The sequence below is a fragment of the Polyodon spathula genome, chromosome 17, assembly GCF_017654505.1.
Source record: "Polyodon spathula isolate WHYD16114869_AA chromosome 17, ASM1765450v1, whole genome shotgun sequence".
Lineage (NCBI taxonomy): Eukaryota > Metazoa > Chordata > Actinopteri > Acipenseriformes > Polyodontidae > Polyodon > Polyodon spathula.
In genome coordinates this window covers 4375071-4399007 of record NC_054550.1, presented here as the reverse complement: position 1 = coordinate 4399007, position 23937 = coordinate 4375071, and the positions used below count along the sequence as shown (strand labels likewise).

The window sequence follows — 23937 nt, the reverse complement described above, 5'->3', positions numbered from 1 at the left end:
TTTTGTCCTCATCTGTGTTCGATCCTGGATCAACGCATGTAAGACGCATTGATTTTACAGTATGTGGAATAAACTGATTCTATCTCCAGCATGTTACAACAGCAAGATGACTTGCATGAGGGTACTGTAGACAGGTACTTATTAAAGCTGATTAAAGGTACTTACTCTAGGTTCTTGTTTGCATTGAGCACCATGACAAATGACATCAATCTGAGTGTGTCAGGGACCTGTAATCACGATGACTTCATCCTCAACACAACTGAGCTTGTTCTCCCAAACATACAACGTACAGTACAGCTGCTATCTGAACAATGGAACCTCAAGCCTTGTTCTGATGGGGATGCGTTTTATTATAGAGCGATGCAACAAAACAAACAAATCCCAAAAAAAATATCATGTACACACAATGGTTATACGGGGGGGGGGGGGGGGGGGGGGGGGGGGGGGGGGGGGGGGGGGGGTGTTACAAAGAGCCCTGTTTCCCACTGTGTTGTAGTGGTAAAGCACAAGAAATGATGGTGTAATCACACATGCAATAACGCCCCTTCCATCTGCTCCATGTGTCCTTCCGTTAAGTTTATTTTCACATTGCAAGTCCCTTAACCTGGGATGTACCATTTCATTTCGGGGGGGGGGGTTCAGTATAACTTAATAAAGTGGAAAGAACAGGAAACTTCTTTCCATCCCTGCACACGCACAACCCTAACCCTCGCCCTCCCTCCCCTCCCTAATGAAAGGCTTTTTATTAAGATTGGAGAGGGTAGTTCAATCACCATGACCACCCAACCCCCTTCACCAGGCATCTCAACCCCCCAACTCTGATCAGTGGTGAGGGCACCCTGGAAGGCCCTGGAGAGCAGTGCAGCTCAGCAGAGATATCAATTCATTTGAATACACACAATCTCACCCGAGCCTGCTTCGCGAACGACTTAACAAATAATATGCATCAAACATTTCTATTCATGAGCGCTGATCCCTTGTATTAGAGTTACCATCAAAGCAAGCCCGGGGATATTGGGGTTTACAATAGGGTACAAATACAAAACTGAGAAAGTCACTGGCTCCCAGTCCCTCAGCTCTAACCACTAGAACACACAAAGAGCAAAAGTATTTATTAAACTAATTAGGAAAACTTTTTTTTTTTATTATTTTTTTATTTTACGAGGCATATATTTACATCTCGTCTTGAGGGGAGGAGGTGGTGTATTTTCTGCTAAAAATAATTGGATTTGCCATTTTCACATCTGGGTAACTGCATTTCCCGGAAACCATGTGCCTTCCATTGCGAGGGGCGGGGATTTTTCGTAGCCTTCACTGTACATTAAAAAGCCTCTTACTCACATCAACGCCTCGGTTTGAGTTATACTTCTGAAAGAGAGAGAGAGAAATTGGGTTTTGCCTCGCTTTGCCTTCTTCCTCCCGTCTCAGTTCTTGTTTGAGTCTAGCACAGATTGGACAATAGTGTTTCACTTCCCTCGTCTTAGAAGGAGCAGTTAGTTCATCTTTGCATGTTTTCTTCGCAAGCGTAAAATAAAAGAACCGAATAGAAAATGGGAGTGGAAGGTTGCACCAAATGTATCAAATACCTGCTTTTCATCTTTAATTTCATTTTCTGGGTGAGTTTGCCTTTTTTTTAAAAAAAAATCTTCAATCATGTGCTGGGGGGGGGGGACAGACATGTTTTTCCCAACGTGACCTCGTTGGGAAAATCAATGAAAATAGTGCTCCATAATGCGTGTGCTGCGCTGTTATTAAATCGAGTTATACTTCTGAATCGATACGGAAAACATAACGGGAACTTGCTTTAATTCTAATCGGCGGTAGAGCTGCCGGTGCATGGTTGCAAATTAACAGTTTGTCAGATGAAAATGAGAATTTTAGGGAGCGGATAGCGGATATATATATATATTTTTTTTATTCTCGGTTAGTTGTGTTTCTTTGTATTTGCAGCTAATTTGCCTGCTTCAGTAAATAGAAAAAGAAGCGACGTGTTTATTTCCAGGCGAAGTGCTGTGCCCTTGGCTCTCGCACGCCAGTTTGCTCTGTTTTTTGTGTTATTGGATACGCGACGCGATGTGGGGTTTTTGTGTACGTTGTTTTAATAATTGCCATGCAGCGTCCCATGGGCTGAACACGACAGCCTAATTTATAACCACTGCGCTATGAAATAAATTTGTCACGTCACGTGAGTTTTTCTTCGAATGCACTTTTGAGGTTTTCTTTAATCCGAGGTTTCCTTATGCATGGTTAATGCACCACAGTGCCGAAAGAATTACCAAACAGCCAGTGCAAAGAAAAACAGTCTATACTTTTCATTTGCCTATTGCAAAGACCAGAATAACCCATCTAGAATAGCGGCTAATCGTCTCTGCTCAATAAGGGTCATCACTACAGCGGGTTTATGTAGTTTCTGTTAAGGCTCAGAAGATAAGTTTGTTTGCCGTATGATGAAGCAGGGCTGGGTGGGGATATTAATTTTTTCTTGGTGCTTTTTGAAAGCGTGCATATAGGTATTGATTTGAATAAAGGGTTACAGGTACTGTGGTCTTCATGATGTGTCACTGGAAAATTATTAATTCCTCCCTTGTAGTTTTTTGGTCTTGTCTTGGTGGGGGGCAGGACGGGATTTTGTGTGTCGTTTTGTTCTTGTGTTGTTTTTTTGTTTTTTTTTATTAAAACAGAGCCACTTTGATTAATTGATATGTCACTGGGGCGGGACAAAAAATAAATTAAAACACACGTGATACTGTAGCAAACACGTATGTGTAAATAGAAAGCGTCTCGGGGGAATATTTGAGATGTTTAAAACTGGACGCAAGTAATATATAAAGTATGCAGGGCCCTCATGAGTAAGATGGAGTCAGGAGATCAGACGGGCAGGCTGAATTCTCTTGTGTAACAAACTACTTGCAAACTTAAACATTATTTATTTCAGAGGTCGGCACAGGCACCGAAAAGCCTGGTTTTTAAATTACCCGACAATACCCGGGTCTCTTTTTACTACCCGGATTTCAAATGTATTAATTTGAGAAGTTAAAGGAACTGGAAAATATGACAATACAGTTCCTAGCGCGGGTCTATGTCTGGCGTAATAAACAATGTTAAAACAAGCTTTTGCATTACGCCTTTTCTTAACTAACAGGATAGCGATGTTTTAGAGAAAACAGTCCGAACACAGCGAGCGGCTGGTACACCTCAATATTAACTGAGGAGACTAGTCTCAACTAAATCAGAAACAAGCATAACTGGGCTCTACAATGCGAATCCTAAAAATGTGCCACTAGACATTCCTAAAGGTTAACTATGAAAATTAAACGTGATTTTTTTTTTTTTTTTTTAAGCTGACAGTATAAAACTTTTTTTTTTTAAACCACTGATCATAAATCTCATGGCTCACTCGTAATGTACTCTGGGAATGTAGTTTATTGGTGTCCACTGCCCACTGTTAATCCCATATTAAAAACTACAAATCCCATACCCCACCAATTTCACGGATTTATCGGTGCGATGGCATCTCGTTTCTAGACCGTTTGAAAACTTTTCAAACCAAGATGAAGAAAATTAACAAATTACTATTATGTGATTGGAGAAGTGCAAAACAAAACTGCGATTAACGAAATTCAGATATATCGGCGACCAGAAATGGGCAATTGTTATTGTTAAATGTAAACAAAGGTGAAAAAACAAAAAAACATTCTTTAGTATTTCGCCATATGTCTGGAAGCTCTATCATTGTGCTCTGCAAAACTTACTTACAGAGATAATGTTGCAAAATACAGCTTAGGGATCGGGGGAGGGGGTCAGAGTCAGGTTCAACACATTGGAATGTGTCCAGGGCACCACCTCTGTTCTTGAGAACAGAGCACTAGGATCCTCTATTGAGATCCCCAGAACAGGCATCTCTATTTAACAACCTGGTGACGCCACAGTGCCGCAGTATCAGCGATTCTCTCTCCAGTCCTCAAGGGCAATCCCAGCGCATGTCTTTATTCTGATAATGTTGTAAATAGTTGTGTTGATCCTTTTGAAGGACCTGTTAAAATGGCTTGGGATGAAGAGACCTGGACTGGAAATGAGGACCACTGTCCTTTACTGGCTGACATCTTCCCAGTAACCCCGCAACACTCCTTACTGGTGACCTCAAGGGTCCATTACAGGTTATCCATTCTAGTACTGATTGCTCAGGCAAACTCATACTAAATGAGGTGGTATGGCTTGACTCTGGGATATCCCACATTGGTAAAGCTTGCACATGCCTCCTAAATATCTGAGGGCATTGACATGCAGGGACCCAAGCTGCCAGCTATCCCAGCCAGAGTCTGTTTGGGTAGTCCCATGATGGGGACAGGGATCCAGTTCATTAAAAAAAAAAAAAACATTCATAAATGTGCAGTAAATAACTGTGACTCTGAGCTGTGTTCTGATAATTCGTCTCTGGCTTTTGAGACCAAGACATGTTCCAAATATTAGATGCCCAATTGTGCCTGTTCCTGTGGTGGTGTGTGTGTTTTGGAAGGTAACGTGATCCCTAATGCCTATGATCCTGAGCTGCACACTATAGTTCTAAATATAAAATCCTGAAACTGTATAGCAGGCACACACGTTGAGGTTATTTATACATTGCATATATTTAGAAAACGATTTGAGTGTGACCAGCCAATCGGCTTCCAGATCTAGCAGGCTTCTATTTTGCATAGATGCCCTCTGGAACGTTGAAGTGCTTCACTGTAAATTATATTTTAAAATCAATCCGCGCACAAATACCGGCTTTTCCCCTTAAAATTCTAAGATGCAACTAATCTGATAACATAAAAAACTACTTAAACATACTTTCTGATGCTGGTCTAGAGACGAGGGAAATCATGTCTGTGATAGGACATTGTAACGAAGGCTCAATTCGCAGCTACTGGACAGCAAATCAACAGGGAAGACACGATTGGTCCACAATTCTGTCATCGGCTGGATCCAAACAACACCTTCCTCCAAAAATAGCCGGTCAAACTCCCAACCCGGTTTGAGTTCTTTCAGCACCAGCCAGTCCACTCCCTGCCTGCTTGAATGACACCCCGCCTCCAACAACACGTTTCGAGTCTGACTACACGGACTACTCAACAGTTGTACATCTCCAGATAAATTATAAGAAAGAGTAAGACCCCAATAAATATGTTAGTAATAATAATAATAATAATAGTTTTCTCTACATGCATTCTATTTCTAATTATGTTGGACTATTTTCCTCAGCGGAGTGTTAACTGGCAAAATGTCAGAAGTTCAAAGTAAATATAGGTTTTAAAGTTTTTTTTTTTTTTTTTTTTTTTTTTTTAAAAGTTTTTTTTTTTTTTTTTTTTTTTTTTTTTTAAGAGAAAATAAAGAAATCGTTTTCAATGCCCATCCTCTGACGATACATATTTAAGCGATAGAGTGCGTCGATGCAGGCTCTACCATGTGGTAGATGACATTGACTTTCGCTGGAGCCCTCGCCTTCGGCTCGGGACGCATAACTCCAGTCGCGGTCATCTACCACACGGTAGAGGCTGCATCGACACACTCTATCGCTTAAATATATATCTCCAGAGGATGGGCTAGGTGCAGGCTGATCCATCTGAAATTATACTCTGCACTGTTCTGCTTGCTGCAAGTGTATTTTTTACTAAAATAGATTCTGTCATGGGGTCTGCATTTAAAAAAAAAAAAAAAAAAAAAAAAAAACGAAACGAAACGCCAGTGTAACACTTGAGCACGTGAACTGTTGCTCTGGGGGGGGGGGGGGGGGGTGTGGGTGGAGAGCGCAGCGAGCTCTGATGCATTCCAATTATACTCATGCACTGTCCAGCTTGCTGCAGGCTGTATGTTTTTAGCAGCTCACTAAATTAGATCTCTGTCTATGGGTCTGCATTTAAAAAAAAAAAAAAAAAAAAAACGAAACTCCAGTGTAAAGCAGCCGTGAACTGTGCAAGGGGGGGGGGGGGGGGGGGGGGGGGTAGAGAGCGCTGTGCATTCCAGGTGCCATGCATGTACAGCGGAAAGGCTGTGGTGTGGTTAGATTCACCCCTACGTAATAACAGATTTCAAATAAAAGATGAGCTGTTTGCAGTGTTGATGCCGTGGGTACAGAGTCATTTTGGGAGCAGAGTTCATGGATGATGCCGTGGTGGAAATATTGAGTAAGCAATAGGTCAGCAGTGGGGCATAGTTGATTTCTATAGCTGGAAGAGAGTAAGGAACGCCATGGTCTATCTGTACCGGGCATTTCTATTACCCTTTATAACAGGCTGTGACATTTCCCCCAGAGCGTGCGGCTGCAAGTATTTTCTTTGGTTTCTGTGTTTAAGATGCAGCTTGTTTTCGTTCTGGCTGACGGCATCTCGGAAATAATGTGGCTCGGTCGCAAGAACAGAGCTGTGATGAAAATGAACACACCTGTTCAGACAGCACCTGTAAACCTCAACTCTCGACTACACTGGACTATATGGCACACGATTGTTCCAGTACTTGCACTGAAGTGATCCACACTTAGCTGTATTCTATTACTGCTCTCAATTATAACTATTTTCTGTATCTTGTATTTGATTTTACTCTTAAAGGTAACCGTATTCATGTTTTTTATAGTTGCACGTATTTTGAAATCGTTCTTCTCCATTTACTGTACTTACTAATTTCCTTTAAGAGCAAATAGTCTTATGTCCAAATATTTTGGATAAGGGCTTTTACTAAGAAATACATATTAATAAAAAAAAAAAAAAACCACCAAAAGTAATACTAAAAGAACAACTGGCTATATTGAAAGCAATCTGTAACACCAGCGGGCTACAGAGGGGCTGCTTTACATGGTGCAGTGACATTCTGCTTGGGTGTGGTCTGTACGCTGGCCTGCGAGTCTGGGTGACAGCTGAGCTGAGGGAGGGAGAGAGGGGGAGGAGGAGGAGGTGCCAAAATCAGAGAATGTTGGAAGGGTTGATGGCGATACGGCAGGATGGCTTAGTCAGCTGAGGTTTTCATGTTATGGAATTCCAGTGATACCCCCCCCCCCCCCCCCCCCCCCCCCCCCCCCCCTCCCCCCCCCCCCCCCCCCCCCCCCCCCCCCCCCCCCCCCCCCCCCCCCCCCCCCTGGTTTTGCAGTTTAGTGCAGCCTTAATTTTGCCAACAAACAACCATGTTCTAAAGAAAGGCCAATGCTGTATTTCTGGGGTGACAATTGTAACATTATTAAAACTAGCAGGATACAGCTTGCAGTAGCTGCAGGATGGAAAGGTTGGCTAAGGTCTTAAGTCATAAGTGGGTATAAAAAGCGAAGCGTTGGTCAGTGCTGTAGTGTGTGAGAAAGGCTGCACTAGCTTCTGTCTCTGTGCAGTTGCTAAGTGGCATCTCCCTTCAGCAGCAACAATATTTATCTCGTTGCTTAGTAACTGACTACCTCACTGCTGGAATTTCCTAAGTAGACCAATTTGCAGCCGCACACAAGGATAGAATGAGTAACAGGAAAGTTAGCAATGCCGAGGGAACTCTTGGTCTCTCTGGTCTTTTGTGTAAATGGCAAATACAATTCTACGCCCCTCCGCACATTCTTTCTTCCTTTCACTCGCTGCCACACATGCAGGGGTGTTTCACATCCTCTCTCACACAGATCTGATGAGACTTTCTGTAATGGTCGGTGTGTTTTTTTTACTTGCTGCGAATTGGATGATTCACAAGGGGGAGAATGCAGTAAAAGGTGAACTGACCCTGGCAGTCTGCCCTCATGCCATTCTTTGTCTTGGTTTTGAGTGTGGCTCTGGGTGTGATGTTTAGCCTCCAGGGGATATTGGTACATACCGCAAAACAAATACTTCAGTCTCTGGGAGGAGTGAGTCTCTCATGGTGCCTTCATCCAGTGCCATTGTCTGCCCCTCGCCTTTCATTAAAATAAACAACTGCAAACTAGGCCTTCTGGTCCATTCTTATTTTCCTAAGAGCCTCTTAAAATACAGAATGCCTGTCAACAGTGTGCGCACAGTGCCTTTGGGAGGTTTGGCATGTAGGGACTCTGCTACAAACGCACAGAGACAGCTCCTTACTCCCGCGCTGCTATGCAGGTGCTATCACTGTCCATGGGGCCCCCCCCCCCCCCACACTCCTTTGTTGCCGTGGTTTGTTAAACACTAAAGGCTTACAGCAGCATTCCTGTGCACAAGCAGACACTAAAGGAATGCCTGCCCCTCTCAATCACTGTCGCTCTAAAGCCAGCTACTGCGATTGAAGGACAGTCTGTTGCAGAACAATGTAGCTGTTGTATTGATGAGACTGACTTCAGCACTGTCTTTTGTTCCGTTTAGAACCCCAGAGCATTCGTAAGGAAAAAAACAATACAGGCATGTACAGTGCACTGACATAATCTGATCCTAAATTCAGCATTGTCTGTTAGTCGGTCTGTTAGATTGTCGGTCAGCTAGTCACTGGTCTATGACATGCTCTTACGTTTGCTATTAATAATGTATCATAAACGTCTCAGAATTTTACTGGCTACCAGACATAAAGCAGCAACTCTGCCGCTGCCTGTACTTGTTTTAATTACAATAGTAGAGTCTTCAGTTCATGCGAGTGTCTGTACATTTACATCAGAGGTGTCGCATTGCGTTATGCGGCTGTTGTCTTGCCGTTTCTAAATATTAACGGTTTTTATGCTGTGATATTTTTCAAGCTCTCTCTTTACACATCTGTGATTTTTACAAAACTATGAACCACGGGTAGGTTGTTCTAGGTCGTATTTCTTACATTCACTCGTGTTGCAGGGGGGACAGGTTAGTGGTTACACTCTGGTGTACCAGCTGCTCTGAGAGTAGTTTGGGAGGCCACTGGAGACATTTTAAGATTCTTGTAGAAACCTGTGCTGTTGAATTAGAGTTTCTTAACCTAGCACTGTTGAGTGTGTTTTAATCGTTATGGAGACAGCTCCTGATTTTAAAATCCTAGCATACCAGTCGCTGTGATGCGAGGGCTAAAAGAGAAATGCAAAGTGAGTCAACACAAGAGACAAGAATGCATTCGTTAAGAGCACGGAGATGTTTTTTCAGACCTATTGACTGAGTTTCACCACCATGTTGTGATCAGTATACATGCTTGGTTTACCGCTTTCTGGTCTGTGCTGAATCCTGTGGGTTTTAAGGCTGGACTGATCCTATTTTGCTCGCTTAGATTGTGAAACTCAAATAAGCAACAGCTGCGTAAACTGAACACAATTACAATGTGACTTCTATTCATCGCTTATTGCTTAGTTTAAGGCCTAAGGGTCACACCTACATGGATTTCCCTGCAGTTTTGATGCAAAAAAAGGAGGGGGGGAGGGGGGGGGTTGGGAGCTTGTGTAATTCCAATTAAATAGTGTGCACGTTCGGATGTGTGGATACTGACCGTTGTTTTTCCGGATGGTGTTTAGCTGGCTGGAGGAGTGATCCTTGGAGTGTCCCTGTGGCTCCGACATGAGCCCCAGACAAGTGAGCTGATGGGATTACAGCTGGATGGCGAGCAGCCCCCCAGCACCTTCTATGTCTGTAAGTAGTGTCCTTTGCATGCATGGCCTTAGAGAAGTCTACCATAGTGAAAACACAGCAAAGTGTAATGAAGCATAGTGAAGGCATGGCAAAGCATAGGTAAGCATTGTAAAGAATAGCGATGTATGCTAATGCATATTAATAAACATGACAAACCAGGGTAAACTATAGTAAATGGACAATATAACCTTGTGGAAAACTACAAAAATACTTTGCAAACAAATACCATGGTAAACTTTTCTAAGAGTTACTGTTCTGTGCAGAGAGTCAATCAAACCCTATTCATTTTCTTTATGCAAAGCAAATGCCAGAAGGTTTATTGCAGGTATTTTGATCTGCTCACTCGATTCTAAGTGCTTGCAAATGAAGGAAATGATCTGAATCTAAAGGTCAGCATGCAAGCCAGCGCTGGGCTGCAAATGCCAGAGCAATGCAAACCCAATTATAATATATATGTACATGGATATATACATAGATGTATGCAGGCTGCAGGTGATTTGCAGAAGCAACACTGTGCTCTCTGCAGCATTGCACAGGATATGTCTGTTGGAGATCTTCAGTTCAAGTTGCAATTTTTTTTTTTTTTTTTGGCCTGGCTGATTCTTTGCTAAGCAATGGGGAGGTTCAAAACAGTAATGGCTTTACTACCATTTTTAACATGGGATTAGAGGTCAAAATCCCTATAAAATATATTGTGCCTCCTTCAAAGCAGGTAAGTGAAGTTTGCTGTGGTTTACAAGGTGCCTAGCGATGAACCATAGAAAAGGGTGGTGAAGCACAGAGAGGTATTGCATAAACATCACAGATCCACAGCCTGCAAAAAGTAACAGAGTGGCTCTTCTGAGTCTCTCCCTCCCTCTCCATTTTTATTTCCAGTGCTTCTATTGCTCCTTCCTTGGCCACAATCTGCTGAGAAATGTTTTACAGGAAATGGAACAGAAACTGGCCTGTTAAAGCATGCAGAGCCGAACTAGAAACTGTTAGTCAGTTTTCCAAGAATTCAGTTCAAACCACAAGCTGGTGTTTTGAAAGTGTTTTTTTTTTTTATTAGGGTGATTAACAGTGTGGTTCTTGCCTGTGTGTGTGTTTTGTTGTCTCTGCTGTCCTCTGTCCAAACGCTTTGGATTACGAGGGGAACGCTGTCTGAGATGGCTGTTTTGAAGCATCTCTGTTTGGCTCTGCTGGTGTCTCTGTTAAACGCTCACTGCAGCGCTCCGCTGAAATGGAGTCCTGGTATTAACCCTTTTTAGTATGCCTGCCTGTAAAGTAATACATCTCTTCATTGGTCATGCCAGTTTGTGATCGATATTATATCAAACATTTTATATTGAGAAATGACTAACTTGATCACAGATCAATATATTTTTAAATACAGAGCGTCTTACGAATGCTAATTTTGTTTAATGAACTAGTAAACATAATTGCAGTTTGTGAATCCGTCTGATTTCTGCATTCAGTTTCCTACGGCATGCATTATTTTGATGACAGAAACGCTGACATGCTGGCCCAGTACATGTGAGAAGGGTCCCCAGCAATGAGAAACGCAGGGACCCTGCAGAGCTGTGCAGCTGTGTTCAAGGAAGAAAGGTTTTCTTGTTGCAGACAGGGCTGATCCTCGGCAGCAGCTGTGCTTATTTCAGACACTCGGTTTTAGTTCATAGGGGTGAGTTCATGACCTCTGGGCAGTATGGGGGCGTGACTGAGGGGCAGAGTTGTTCAGCAGCGGTGGGGCTGGAACTCTGAGAAACACTATTTCTCAACTCTTTTTTTTTTTTTTTTTTTTTTTTTTTTTTTTTTTTAAAGCAATGACTTTTTGTGGGAGACGAGCCTTTTCAAATTCTTAGATAAGCTTCAAGTGTTTTATGTTTTTATTATAAAAAGTAGTACAAAATAAATAAGGGAACCATTCAAATAAGGGGTACATTCGATGCCAGTTATGTATTCATTCGCACCAGTAGCCTCTTTTATTAGCAGTACTTATATTTGTAAATATAGTGATAGTTCCCAAATGGTCCTGGCTGTGCCCTACAGTCTTTTCCTTCCAGTTCAAATTCATATCTGTAAACTTTCATAGCATTAACATTCTGTCCTCTATGTATGCTCTGGTCCCTGCGGTTTGATAATATATTTTGTCATGCTCAGGGTTCCAGCTGCAACAGAAGGCTGCAGGTTATCTGTTGGGATGAGCTGCTGTCCCAGGGCAAGGCAATGTTGCAAAAACAACAAAAAATAAATAAGTTTTAAAATTGTTTACTGTGCACCTTCCTTTGTTTGCCCGTCATTAACCAATGGTACAGTATGTCTCTCTTGTGGCTTGGTGCTTGGAGGTGCACAGTAAAGAGAATGGTAGCATTATGATAATCATTTTCTCGCAGGACGAGATTAGACAGAATTCAGCTGAATTGGGACAGAACGGGCCAGCTGACGCTGACCAAGTTTGTGAATGGGTTGTAGGCATGTGGCGACAACCAGAATGCGGAAGGAACCCTTATCGGGGATGCTGTCAAGGCTGAAAGAACAATAAATCCTTGTTTGAAAATGACCTCCAGCCTTCCTGTTCAGACCCATTTACACAGTCTTCCCTCTCTATTGTTCCTTCTTCTTTTTTTTTTTTTAGTCCTGACAACGGGTTTCCATTTATTTAAAATCTTTTTTTTCAACCTGCCATCCTCTCTGACCGGGTTTGAGGAAGTAACCGAAAACATCCAAATAGCGGCAAGGGAAGCAGGAAGCAGAATTCATTGGCAGTCTTTCACAGGATTTATATAAATCAAGAGTCGGACTCTCGGTTTTAGTTTTTCTTTGTTTATTTCGGCTAACTTGCTGAACTTGCTGGTCATGCAGCAATGGAAAGTGTGTCGCTTTCTTTTCATTCTGGAAAAGATGAGCAGTGGAAATTGTAGATGCGAGACCACCTCTGAGTGCAAGAGGAGGAGGAGGAGGGGTGGAAATTCACGTCAGCTTACTAAGATGGGTCTTGCATAATAGCTGGAAAAAAAAACTGGCGCATTGCTCATGTAATCATCCCAAAACATGTCTGTCTATTTATTTTCCATGAACATAATGCTTATCAGTATATAATCTGGTCGAGGGAGGGTGAACAGAAATGCAGCAGTAAAACATAAGTTCTGGAACGGAATGAAGTCCAGCAGGAAAAGCATTAATCGATTACGATGGCAACAGACTCCTTAATAGACGGAGGCACACAGGCGTTTAATTACCCTGCTCCAGATTCCTGCCTAAATAGAAGGGCTGATCGAGGTCAATGTGAAAGTGATACACAGTCTACTCAACAGAAGTGGCCTTTTAAAAGAGCATCTTTCTGATTTTTGAAAGACTGATACAAAACAGAATCAATTCCACCAACCGACTTTCCCAGCGCAGATATGAATGGATAAATTCATTTCCCACTGGGACGCCAGCAGTAGAGGAGAACGCTGTAGTGGGATTGTGGGAATGCTTTGGGCTGCTCAACATTCAGTTTACCTGTTGAAGCCTCAGACATGGGCTTTTGGATTGATTTTGTAATTTAATTAAGTGTACCTAACTAGTAAGAATAGTGGAATAATGATTTTAACAATGGTGTTAACAACAAATGCGATTTTTAATTATAACCCAAACGAATTTAGTATCGGTTTTGCATTGACAAATAACTACGTCCTTGCTGGTACAGTGTTCTCTTGCCTGACCTATTGATTTGCCTGCATATTGAGGTTCATTATGTCTCCTTAGTTTATAAAGGCTGTTATGGGAAGTATGTGCTTCCGTTCTGAACTTCAGTTCACTTTAGCTGGCCAGACATGATGATGTGATTTAGGAGTACTAAAAGAAACTAAATTCAGTAAACTCAGTGTTGGTGCCCAGGGATAAAGGAATCGTTTGCTCTGAGAATCTGACCTGCTGTGGCCAGTGCAGAAAGGCACAGCGTTTGATTTTTGTCGAGGTGTTTCTCTGCTCTCTTGACATTACACAGCTGTGTGCAAGGTCTGGCCAAGGGGCGAGGCCAGGAGCCTGGAAACATTGCAAAATAGTTTCCATCTGTAGTAACTTCCTCCCCAAGCTGCGTCTGCTTCCATTTCAAAGACGCAGTGACTCACTTTTTAAACACATAATAAAACTCTGTGTCTTCGTTCTTCCGAACACAGAAATAGATGGGCAGGCTTGCAGGGTTTTACTGCTGTGTAAAAGAGAGAAATGAGCAATTCAATCTGTTGCATTTAACTAACAGGCTTTATTTCCCAGAGCCAGAATCTGTCCAGGCGATTTGAAAATGATGGGTGGGGTTGTGTCTTTCTTATAAATAAATATTTCTTTATTGAGAAAGCAAACATGTTTACCTTCACTGCTGCACTTCATTGCAATATTAAAATGTTTTTTTTTCTTTTGTTGGTAATAACAATTTTGGATTCCTTTGCAGGCGAATGAGAAATATATACAGTTCATTGCACTGTTTGCAACACAGCCTGCAACAGAACATGTGTCTCGTAAACTTGGGTCCAGACACTGATGCTGACTGAGCAAGAGGCTCGATGAAGCAGTGACTGGAAGGAGCCGCCTCCGTCCCTGCCTCGCCCTTTCCCCCTCCCCTGGAGCGTGTGGTTTTCCCATTAGCGCTGCGATGTGCATTGCAGGCCCATCTGTTTCTGTTTAGAGGGCTGTGGTGGGGCTCCTGCCGCCACCACCACATACCTTACAGAGATTTTTGTTGTAGAGTGGGACGGTGGGGGTGTAAACCATTTCCGAAGACAAAAAAACACTGTGTGAAGTTGATAATGCCAAGTGCAAAAAAAAGTCCTTGAACAGGCGTGTAAGTAGACTATGGATAAATATTTCTAATGATGCATGACTTGGTAGGGGTTTTAAAATCAATGTTTTTCTTATAATAATAATAATACCCATGCTATTTTGCTAATGTTTTATTTTCCGGTGCAAAAGGGTCATTGTGGGTACCGTGTTTCTTTTAACTCCTATAGGGAAGTAGTTAAAACTTCAAGACTAGACTTTTTGCTCCACAAGGTAAATAAAAGTTAAAACCAATAGGAAATGTTAGCAAAGCCATTCTGCATTGATCCTCCTTCATTTTCTTGCCCATGGATTCCCCCCCCACACGACAGCATTTGTCCCAGAGACAGCAGATATGACATCATGCCCCACTCTTCAGCCCTTCAGGATTGGCCACGCCCCCGAGCCAATGAGAGACTGGCCCTTCCTTAGAGCGGCACTCCTGTATGCTTCACACGACAGATTAATAAATGTCACACTGATGGATGGCGCCGTGCTGGAAGAAAGGGATCTGCCTCCAAATTGGATTCGTGGTTTCACTGCTGCAGAGCCGCAATTAAGAAAATCGCTCCATGATTCGGTTAACGTCGCCCGATGGATTTTTAAATGAATCGGGTTTTTTTTTGTGACATGAAGGAAATCCATTCTCCCAGTTAATGGAATGAGGCGGGCTTGACCCACACTTGAGTGCTTGAGTGCAGGGTTTAAGAAATCTGTACAGCTACCATATCATTTTTCCTTTTTTTTATTTTTTTATAAATTATTCAAAAACACTACCACCTGAATTAAACATTTGAAATAATTGTTACAAAATTGTTTATTGAAGGGTAGTGATTGTAAGATGACGATTCAGCCCCTCTCCGGGAATCGGTTTTATTTTAGTCTCAGGAGAGTTCTGATTTTCAAGGTTGGTCTGGTCACTAGACATTCCACTCTGTTGGAGAGTCCTCTTCAGTGAGCTGTAGGTGTTTGGGAATTTTCCAGGGAGCAGCCGAGGGCAGACCACAGCGTTCACAGAAGCTCGAGGGGAGTGCCAAGGAATTTCCTGTCCCGGGGGCCCGAAAAGACAAAAAAAAAAAAATGAAAAACTTTGAATCTCAAAGCTAAAAGCATATATATATATATATATATATATATATATATATATATATATATATATATATATATATATATATATATATATACACACACACACACACACTTGGAGAGACTGGAACAACTTTATATAAAATAATTCAGAACCACCTTTCATTAATTAGAAATAAAAAAAAAAAAAAAAAAATTAATGAACCAATAGTACAGCACTTCACCAGTCAAGGACGTGACATAAATGATGTAAAGTTTGTAGTATTAGAACAGCTAAAATTAGACAATGCGGCCGATAGAAGAATAAAAGAAAGTAAATGGATAAATAGACTGAACATGATTATGCCAGCGGGACTCAACAGAAAAGAATTAATTCTAAAAGTTAAATAAACAAAATAAATTCAAAAGTTGTGCATGTTGATGCACTGGGGAGGCAGATCCTCAGAGCCAGCATTGCATAATAATATAAATATGTTTATATAAAGTAATGTTCATTAGAATTAATATAGATTTAAAGATATAAGTAAAAATGATGTCACAATATATAGAACACCATTACAACATGTAAGAATAAATCATGGATTTGAATATAAACAATAACGCCATCAAACACATATAAATAAATACCTCCAATGTTTTGATTCAAACACATGCTCCCTTGAGAGATAGATGTACAATTTATCAAAACGTTGGGCAGCTGGATCTTTGAGCTAATATATATATACAATCTCTCTCTCTCTCTCTCTCATATATATATATATATATATATATATATATATATATATATATATATATAAAAATGTGTGTGTAGCTTGAGATTAAAGGGTTCTCTCATCATGTTGCCATTGTGAGTTTAAGGTGGTGATGCATCTAACTGGTTCTTACACTGAGCCAGTTAGAGTGATCCTAATTCTAAACTCCCACCGACAGACTGCTCGTCTGGGGAGGGTCGCGAGAATGGGACCTTCCGCCTACTTCACTGCCTGGCAACAATTTGTTGCATTAGTAGAACTGAATAAGAAAAGGAAAAAAAAAAAACCACCAACACACAGAGAGAGAGAGAACTCTGTGCTAGAGATTCAGCCCCCCCTTTCTCTTATCCCTTCATCCCACTCCATTTATCACTGTCACGCACACCCCGGTGCTGTGCTGCCATGGTTATCAGAGTGCGCTCGTCAAGAAAAAAGTTTTTTCAGTGTTTTTCTCAAAGGGCAAGTCAAATCTAACTTTTCAGATTGCTTCGTAAGGGCTACAAGGGGGAAAATTTTTAATAGTGCTACCTTTTAAAGTGCACGGTGCCTTTTTTAATCCCGTGCCCTAATAAGGAATATTGATTGGAATCTGCAGAGTGGAATGTTTGCAGTGAGGGAGTGTGGAAACAGAGCAGAACCTTGGCTCATCTTCCTTATGATGACACGCCTCCCCCAAGCCTGCCCCCATCTCTCTGCTCTGGTTTCAAGCCCCTCCCATCTCCCTGTCTCCCAGCTGCTAAAATGGAGGCTAGAGTTTGAGGAATCTCTGATGGTCAGACATGTTGTTACTCCCCTCTGTATTTTTACTGCAGCAAGCTCACTGCAAATGCTGCAAAAGTGTTCTGTGGTAGAATAGTAAACTGCAGAATGAGCTTGTTGAATGAACTGCAGTTTCAGAATGATTTACACAAATGAATGCACTGGCCAAAAGGTTTCTGGTTGTTTTTTCTGTGATTTTGTCTGTGCGGTTTTGGATACATTTATAAAATAGTTTTACTATCCTCTTTCACCTCGAGGTAGATAGTTAACTGCCCCTAAAGCTCTTTATTTAAGTGCACCACGTTGATTCTCTCTCTCTCTCTCTCTCTCAATTTCTCTCTGTCCCCCCCAGGTGTGTATATTCTGATCACTGTGGGTGCTGTAATGATGTTCGTTGGGTTCCTTGGTTGCTATGGCGCCATCCAGGAATCGCAGTGCCTGCTGGGAACGGTAAGAGGCCTCCACTGTGTAACAGACTGGAGTACAGTAGTTGATTGACATTAGGGCTGTGCTGATGCTGTTAAGTATTATTTATTGGCAGATATTCAAGAAATCCTTTCATTTTTAATGTGTTGATTTCAAGAGAGAAGCTGTCCTTCCATCACCTTTTACTTAGAGTACAGTCACTGGCAGTTAACTTCAGCGCAGAGCATTTAACAATGCGGGTGTCTGCCCCCCCCCCCCTTCCTTCCCCTAAGAAAACAACTGTTTACCGTCATTGTGAGAGTTGCAGTTGCAAACCACTTCAAACTGTCATCCACACTGCCTCAGGCTGTGTTGTCAGAGACAGTTTTCAGTCCAGTACCTAGAAACGACTCTGTCACGCTATTGGTACTGCTTTGTCATGTTGGAAACTGTCCCATTGTTTTTTTTTTTTCTTTCACTGAATCTATATTCCTTGTTCTACTTCATATTATCTGTAAACCAAGCTTTTATCTGCAGTGCAATGTTTTTCATGGCATTAATTAGTGCTGTCTCTCTGCTGTGCTTTGTTTGCCATTCCATTTCCGAGAAATAAAGGTTTGTTTCTTGTTGCTTGCAGTTCTTTGCCTGCCTGGTGATCTTGTTTGCCTGTGAGGTGGGTGCTGGAGTCTGGGGCTTCATGCATAAGGACCAGGTAATGTTTTTCTCTCCAAATAGCAGGATGCCAGTGTGTGGCCCTGCAGCATGCACCAACAATATTCACAGCTGTCGCAGGGTAAGTTCACATTGCTGGCTGACTTTTTTTTTTTTTTTTTTTTTTTAAATTGCATTTCTAGGTCACTCAGGAAATGAAGACGTTCTACGACAATGCTTACAGCTCGGCCACTTTGGCATCATTGATACCCAGTAATGAGAGAAAGGAGAAAGCAGAGGGTGTTCTGAAGGTCTTCCACGAAACGGTAACTGAGATTCTGCACTGAAACATACCCTACGAAACAAGGTGTTCCCCCTTCATAAGGCAGCCCTTTAAACGGCTGAACCTGTTACAGTGCAGCTTAGGTGTGGCTCCCATTTTCCCCATAATACCATTCTACCAGCACTCTCCATCTGGTTATCAGGTGGGACACAAAACAGCCCTTGTAGCTCTGGGTCCCTGCTGTAGCATTATAATGGGGAGGTGCTGTATGTACAGATGAAGTCCCAATCAATTTAGAGGGAATGGTACATCCACCACTGTTGTAACTTGTATTTTTTTTTTCCTTCCAGTTGCAATGCTGTGGTACTAATAAAGCGTCGCAACTCGTCTTGATGCCGAGGGGACTGTGTCCCAAGTCGGAATCGTTTCTGGAGAAGATCACACAGACCGTAAGTCTTCTAGAGCAGGGAGACGCTCAACCCTTCTGCCAGTGTGAAATTTCACTGCTTCGATTACGGGCAAATGTAACCTGACCTGGCCTCAAAACAGGAGCAGCAGCAATTCAGTGAAGAAATGTTGATTTAGAATAAATCAAATTACATATATACAGCTTGTGTTCTGTCACAGAAAACTCTATTTGGTATTAATAGGGTTAAACACAAGAATAAGACGTGGCTGATGTTGTTTGTATTCCTCTCTTCATTGTACAGAGCTGTCACGGTCGTATTGATGAGCTCTTCACCACCAAGCTCTACCTAATCGGGACTGTTGCCTTGGCTGTGGCAGTTATCATAGTAAGTATGCATGCTGATAAACTTTTGTAAGGGTGCTGACGACAGGGCAGTAGAGGGATGGAAAGACGACTCCTATTGCATAGCAGTTTCACTCATTCTAGGTTTACTGCGAGCGTGATTACACACGGTTGCTAGACAACAAGCTCAGCTGTGTCTCTTTCAACTCATAGTAATAACCGGGGGTGGATCAAACTGCTATGCAGTGGGAGTCTTCTTTCCATCCCTGCCCTACTGCTTTTCTACTAAAGCTGGGCTCACTGTCTCCATTTTTATGTTTTCAGATCTTCGAGATGATTTTCAGCATGATCCTGTGCTGTGCAGTCCGGAACAGCTCTGTCTACTAAAGCTGGAGAAGACTGGCGGCTGTCCTTCCCTATATGCCATAGAACGACCTAAGAAAAGTCTTTTGTGTGTTTTCGTTTTGTTTTGTTTTGGAAAACAGTTAGCCGCTTGCTCCTTATTTTGCAGTCTTGCTAATTATCCCAAATCCAAAGTGACTTTGTAGCCTCTCTCGTGTCACCAGTTGGGTATTGCTCAATGCAGGAGTCCCAAGAGACCCACAGTATGACCTCTTATATTCATTTATATTTCTTTTATAGTTTTGGTATTTTTTAAAAATCTGTAATTGCTTGTTTTGGGTTTTAAAAGTGATTTGATTTGGGGGTTTAAAACTGGTTTTAAGAATGCATTAGTTTGGCTTACCAGAATGGTTAAGACTGAGTAATGCATCACAAGGTTAGGTAACCCACACTGAATCCATGCTGTGTATCATGGTACATTAATCACATTTCTAAACCCCCATTAAGGGTATCTGTCTGTAGAATGCGCTGCCTGGTCATCTGGGGACTTGGTGAAGTATCCCCACGTCCATTAGGAATGAGGAAACTGAATTTCCCCCCTTGCTGAAGATGGTCCAGGTTGAGCTGATGCAATGCTGCCCTGCTTCTTAGTTCTGGTCCTGGATCCTTGCCTCTGCTTCATGCATTCTATTGTTCTGTATTAAACCTAATCTACAGAACCACTATAGCAATGGTGGGCTTATAGAAGCAGCAATACTGCTGCTGTTAGGCATTCTTAAAGAAATTGAGCAAGGCATGTGGGATTCAAGTGGTCAGCGTGTGTGTGTGTGTGTGTTTGTGAAGGAAATGAGGATGTACAGTCAGGCAAGCTTTTATGGTCACCTGGGGTTTCTGAGGATCCTGCGCCAACAAAACATGGGCTTATAGAAAGCTGCTGTAAGTGTGAAACTTTGTAATAGAAGCATAGCTAATGGATAGTGTTGCTCCCAAAAAAAAGGATGCTTGCTACAGTCATGCTGCCTAGTGTATCTGTGTGCAACTGGCAGAGACTGTGTTTTTAAATACATATTACAGTATCAAAAATAGACACCAGCAGTGTTGTTTTGAACCCCTAGGTGGTGCTATAGTACCGTATCACTTTTATACAGAAGCGCACCCTGGTGGATTGGGACAACATTGCAGCTTTTTGTTGTGTGTGCATCTGAAATACAGAAAAAAAAAAAAAAGCTAAACAAAATAATTGCAAATCTGTTGGTCTTGTGGCTCTTACATTCATTTATGGCAAGCCTGGCTCGTTAACACATAGAATCTATGCATATTAAAAACTGTAACTTCTATAAACCTATATCAAATTGTAATGTAAAAAATGTACGCTGTGGTTTTTTTTTTTTTTTTTTTTTGTAGAAGAACTTTTTCCTGGTATGGTGTTATTACAAAAAATAAAATAAAGGAGCATGGATTTTAGTCGGGTTGGAATGATTCTGAATTCAAATTCCCTTTATTCTTGCCATGACTGCACTGTGGGTGTATCAGTGCTTGAACCCCAGTCTGCACTGCAGCCCTGAACTCTAACCACTGAGCTACTCGCACTCTGCCCTGTATGAAACCGCTGGCTTCCCACTTCAGCTTGATGGTCGCAGTATGTCCAAGACGGAACTTTGCAACCCCACTCTATCTAACCCCTAGTCTACAGAAAGCAGCCCTTTTCTACTATAGCCCTTTCTAGTGAAATATATTGATGGCTTCTTGCAGGTGTCAGGGTTTTACCTTGTTCCAATTCTTTTTACTATTTCTACTCTCGCACAGATATCCAACATGTGCTCTAAAACACAAATGTAAAAAAAATAAATGATTAACTACAGTGATCTTCAGAACAAACCCAATCTGCCATCTAAAAACCAAGTTCCTGGATTTTATCGCTTTTGTTTATTTTCCACATTTAGGATTAAATGTATTTTACAAATAATGCATGCCAGTGATTTGCTTTTTTTTTCAGTTATATTCTATGTACTGTGCACATGGCCTTCTTAATGTTTCGTTACGAATGCAGGGGTTCTTGATAAAGTTTAACACATGTTGCTCTGCCTGCCCGCGCAATCCTTTAAATAGCTAGGAGATATACCTCCAAAATAAATTGGAGTGTTGACTTCAAGCTGTTTTTGCAGCTTGTTCTACTGCCTTTTTGATCGTTATAGACACTCGTTTTAAATGTTTCTAAAACTCCAGTTTTTAATGGACAGAGGCTCTAGAGGCAAAACATCCTGTTAATTTTACAAAACTAGAACCAAACACATTGGCGATATGTCAACTTTTACTGTGTTTTTAACCCATTATTTTGCTTTAGCAAGCAAGCCATGTTCAAAACCCATCTGGGTACACGTGACCTTGTGGTCTTCTTGTGTGCTGTCTTTGCTGCAAACACCCTGGCTGGAGCTGATTTTGTTAATGTAGAAAATAAAATGACTGTTCGTTCTAACTATTTCAAAACAACTGGCATATATTGGAAAAACTTAGATCTGTTCAGTATATGTTGATCTATAGATTTCATATATTTAAAATAGAAGTATGTATTATAAAGCTATATATTTTAAATGTATAGTGTCATTTTTAATATATCATTAGTTGATTATTTTTTACTTTATGTGAAATTGTTATTTTAAACATTTTAGTTCATATTCAGTTGCATTGTTAAGGAACGTAAAATACACTTTCCAGAGAGGTGACCTCCGTTGGGAGCAGATATTTTTGAAAGTGACTTGAGCCCCAGCATTGTGTGAGTAATACGTCTCCGTACTGCAGTGGATAAGGAGGGAGCTGGTCTGGCATCGCAACCAATCGCAGAATGTTTTAGGCGTTTCAGATTTTAAGAAATTGTCAACGTTTCTGTAGTTGTTTTAAAAAATGAATCCATAACATTTTTGGCCATGTTAGCAATGTCCCCTTTTTCCCCAGAAAAAATAAAGGCCACTGCATAGGGTATTCCTTTCATCATTTACCTTGCATAACCTAGAAGAGATGTTTGCACGCAGATTACACCCTGCGTAATTGTAATAATCTGATGAGAAGAGTCAAGACCAAGCGAAAAGTACTTCGCAGTCCAAGCTGCTAATGACATCTGCTTAAGTGTAACACCTAAGAATGGTGTTTAGAGACACAGGTGATCCAGCGGCAAGCACACAGTGAGTAATATGGGAAACGAAAGTTAATGAATTCAGCACTGTGATGTGGAGATCTGAGGAAGGGGGATACTGTGTGTAAATGCAGCACGGTTTTTTTTTTTTTTTTTTTTTTAATCAACCTATTACGGTTTCAAATGTAATGCTCGGCGATCCACTTCGTTTTAGATGGTCATTTTTATTTGTGTTGCTCGCGACGAGATTTTTAGCACCAGTGGGTTACGATCATGTGTAACTGAGTGCAACTCTTTCATGGCTTGCCTGCGTGTCCGATTTTGAGTTGACATGAGAAAATCTGAAACCATCTGACACTGCTCGACGTTGATCATTTCCCAGTGTTATCAGTGATGGTGCCTTTCGTTTTAAAGTGGGTGTCAAATTCCGAATGTGTCTTGGTCTTGAGGAGGGGGACTGGATGGTGGGGAGAATTTGGGATGAGAAATCTACACGGGGAACCCACAGCAACACTCAAAGTAGGAATCTGAAAGGTGCATATTATGCCAGCCCTTGAAACCTGTGTAACAGCAATCAGCCCTGATGCACTGCAATTAAAACCCGATCTTTATAAACGCAGATCATGCCATTCATTTACTGACTGACATGCTCTCTGCAGTTTCTTTAACTTGTACAGCACCAGATAGCATTTCCAAAAAAAAAAAACGCATTTGCTATGTGCTTCTTCAGAACTGCCAAATTATCTTCAAATGCTCTCGTGTCAATGCCAAAGTCCATTCCGAAGGGATTTGTTCAAATATTGGACCTAAAATTCGACACTCCCCCTCCCCAAGGTAGACTGACGTTTGTCGGGCCCCCTGCTGTCCAGTCTGTCTCTCGCACTGGCCCCTTTCTGTCCTGGACTGCCCTGTCAGGGGCTTATCATTTGACAGTCAGTCAGTATCATTCCTGTATAGAGCATGTGCCTGTTGCTGGTGACTGACTATCGTACACATTTGTATACCTTCGTGCTTTTCTTTCTTCAGTGCGAATACAGTATGTAATAAAATAAAGAATAAATAACACTTGGCAAAGAACTGTCATGTATGTATCTTTGTGTCTGGATGAAAAAAACAAGTTTCTCTTTTCTTAGTGTTATTGTCCTTTGTAGTCATGCTGACCCCTGTACAGCATTGTAAAGCTCAGAGAGATACGGTTATAATAATAAAAACCATGGCAAATGCATTATACAACCATGGAAATAACATGAGCGGAAAAATGCTAAATTCTGTTTAAATTTACTATGGACAACGTTTATAAGGGAAATCCCCATAACAGCCTTTAAAAAAGTACAAAACAAAACCAAAAAACAAAGCCAATTGTGATAAAGATATCAGATGTTTTTTTGACATGCACTGCAAACATGAAATAATTGGGACACTGGAAAAATTACAACATTTAGCAATTACAACATTTGGGCACTCGGTGG

At 41.5% G+C, this 23937-nt stretch overlaps 1 protein-coding gene across 1 annotated transcript; it reads left to right on the top strand.

The window, feature by feature from the left end:
• Positions 1–1333: 1333 nt before the first annotated feature.
• On the top strand, positions 1334–23545 carry LOC121329575 (CD81 antigen-like). The gene is made up of 8 exons (XM_041275222.1): positions 1334–1616; positions 9413–9527; positions 17259–17356; positions 17949–18023; positions 18166–18288; positions 18596–18694; positions 18956–19039; positions 19321–23545. The coding sequence occupies exons 1-8, from the start codon at positions 1551–1553 to the stop codon at positions 19381–19383; spliced, it is 723 nt and encodes a 240-aa protein (XP_041131156.1). The 5' UTR covers positions 1334–1550; the 3' UTR covers positions 19384–23545.
• The last annotated feature ends 392 nt before the right edge of the window (positions 23546–23937 follow it).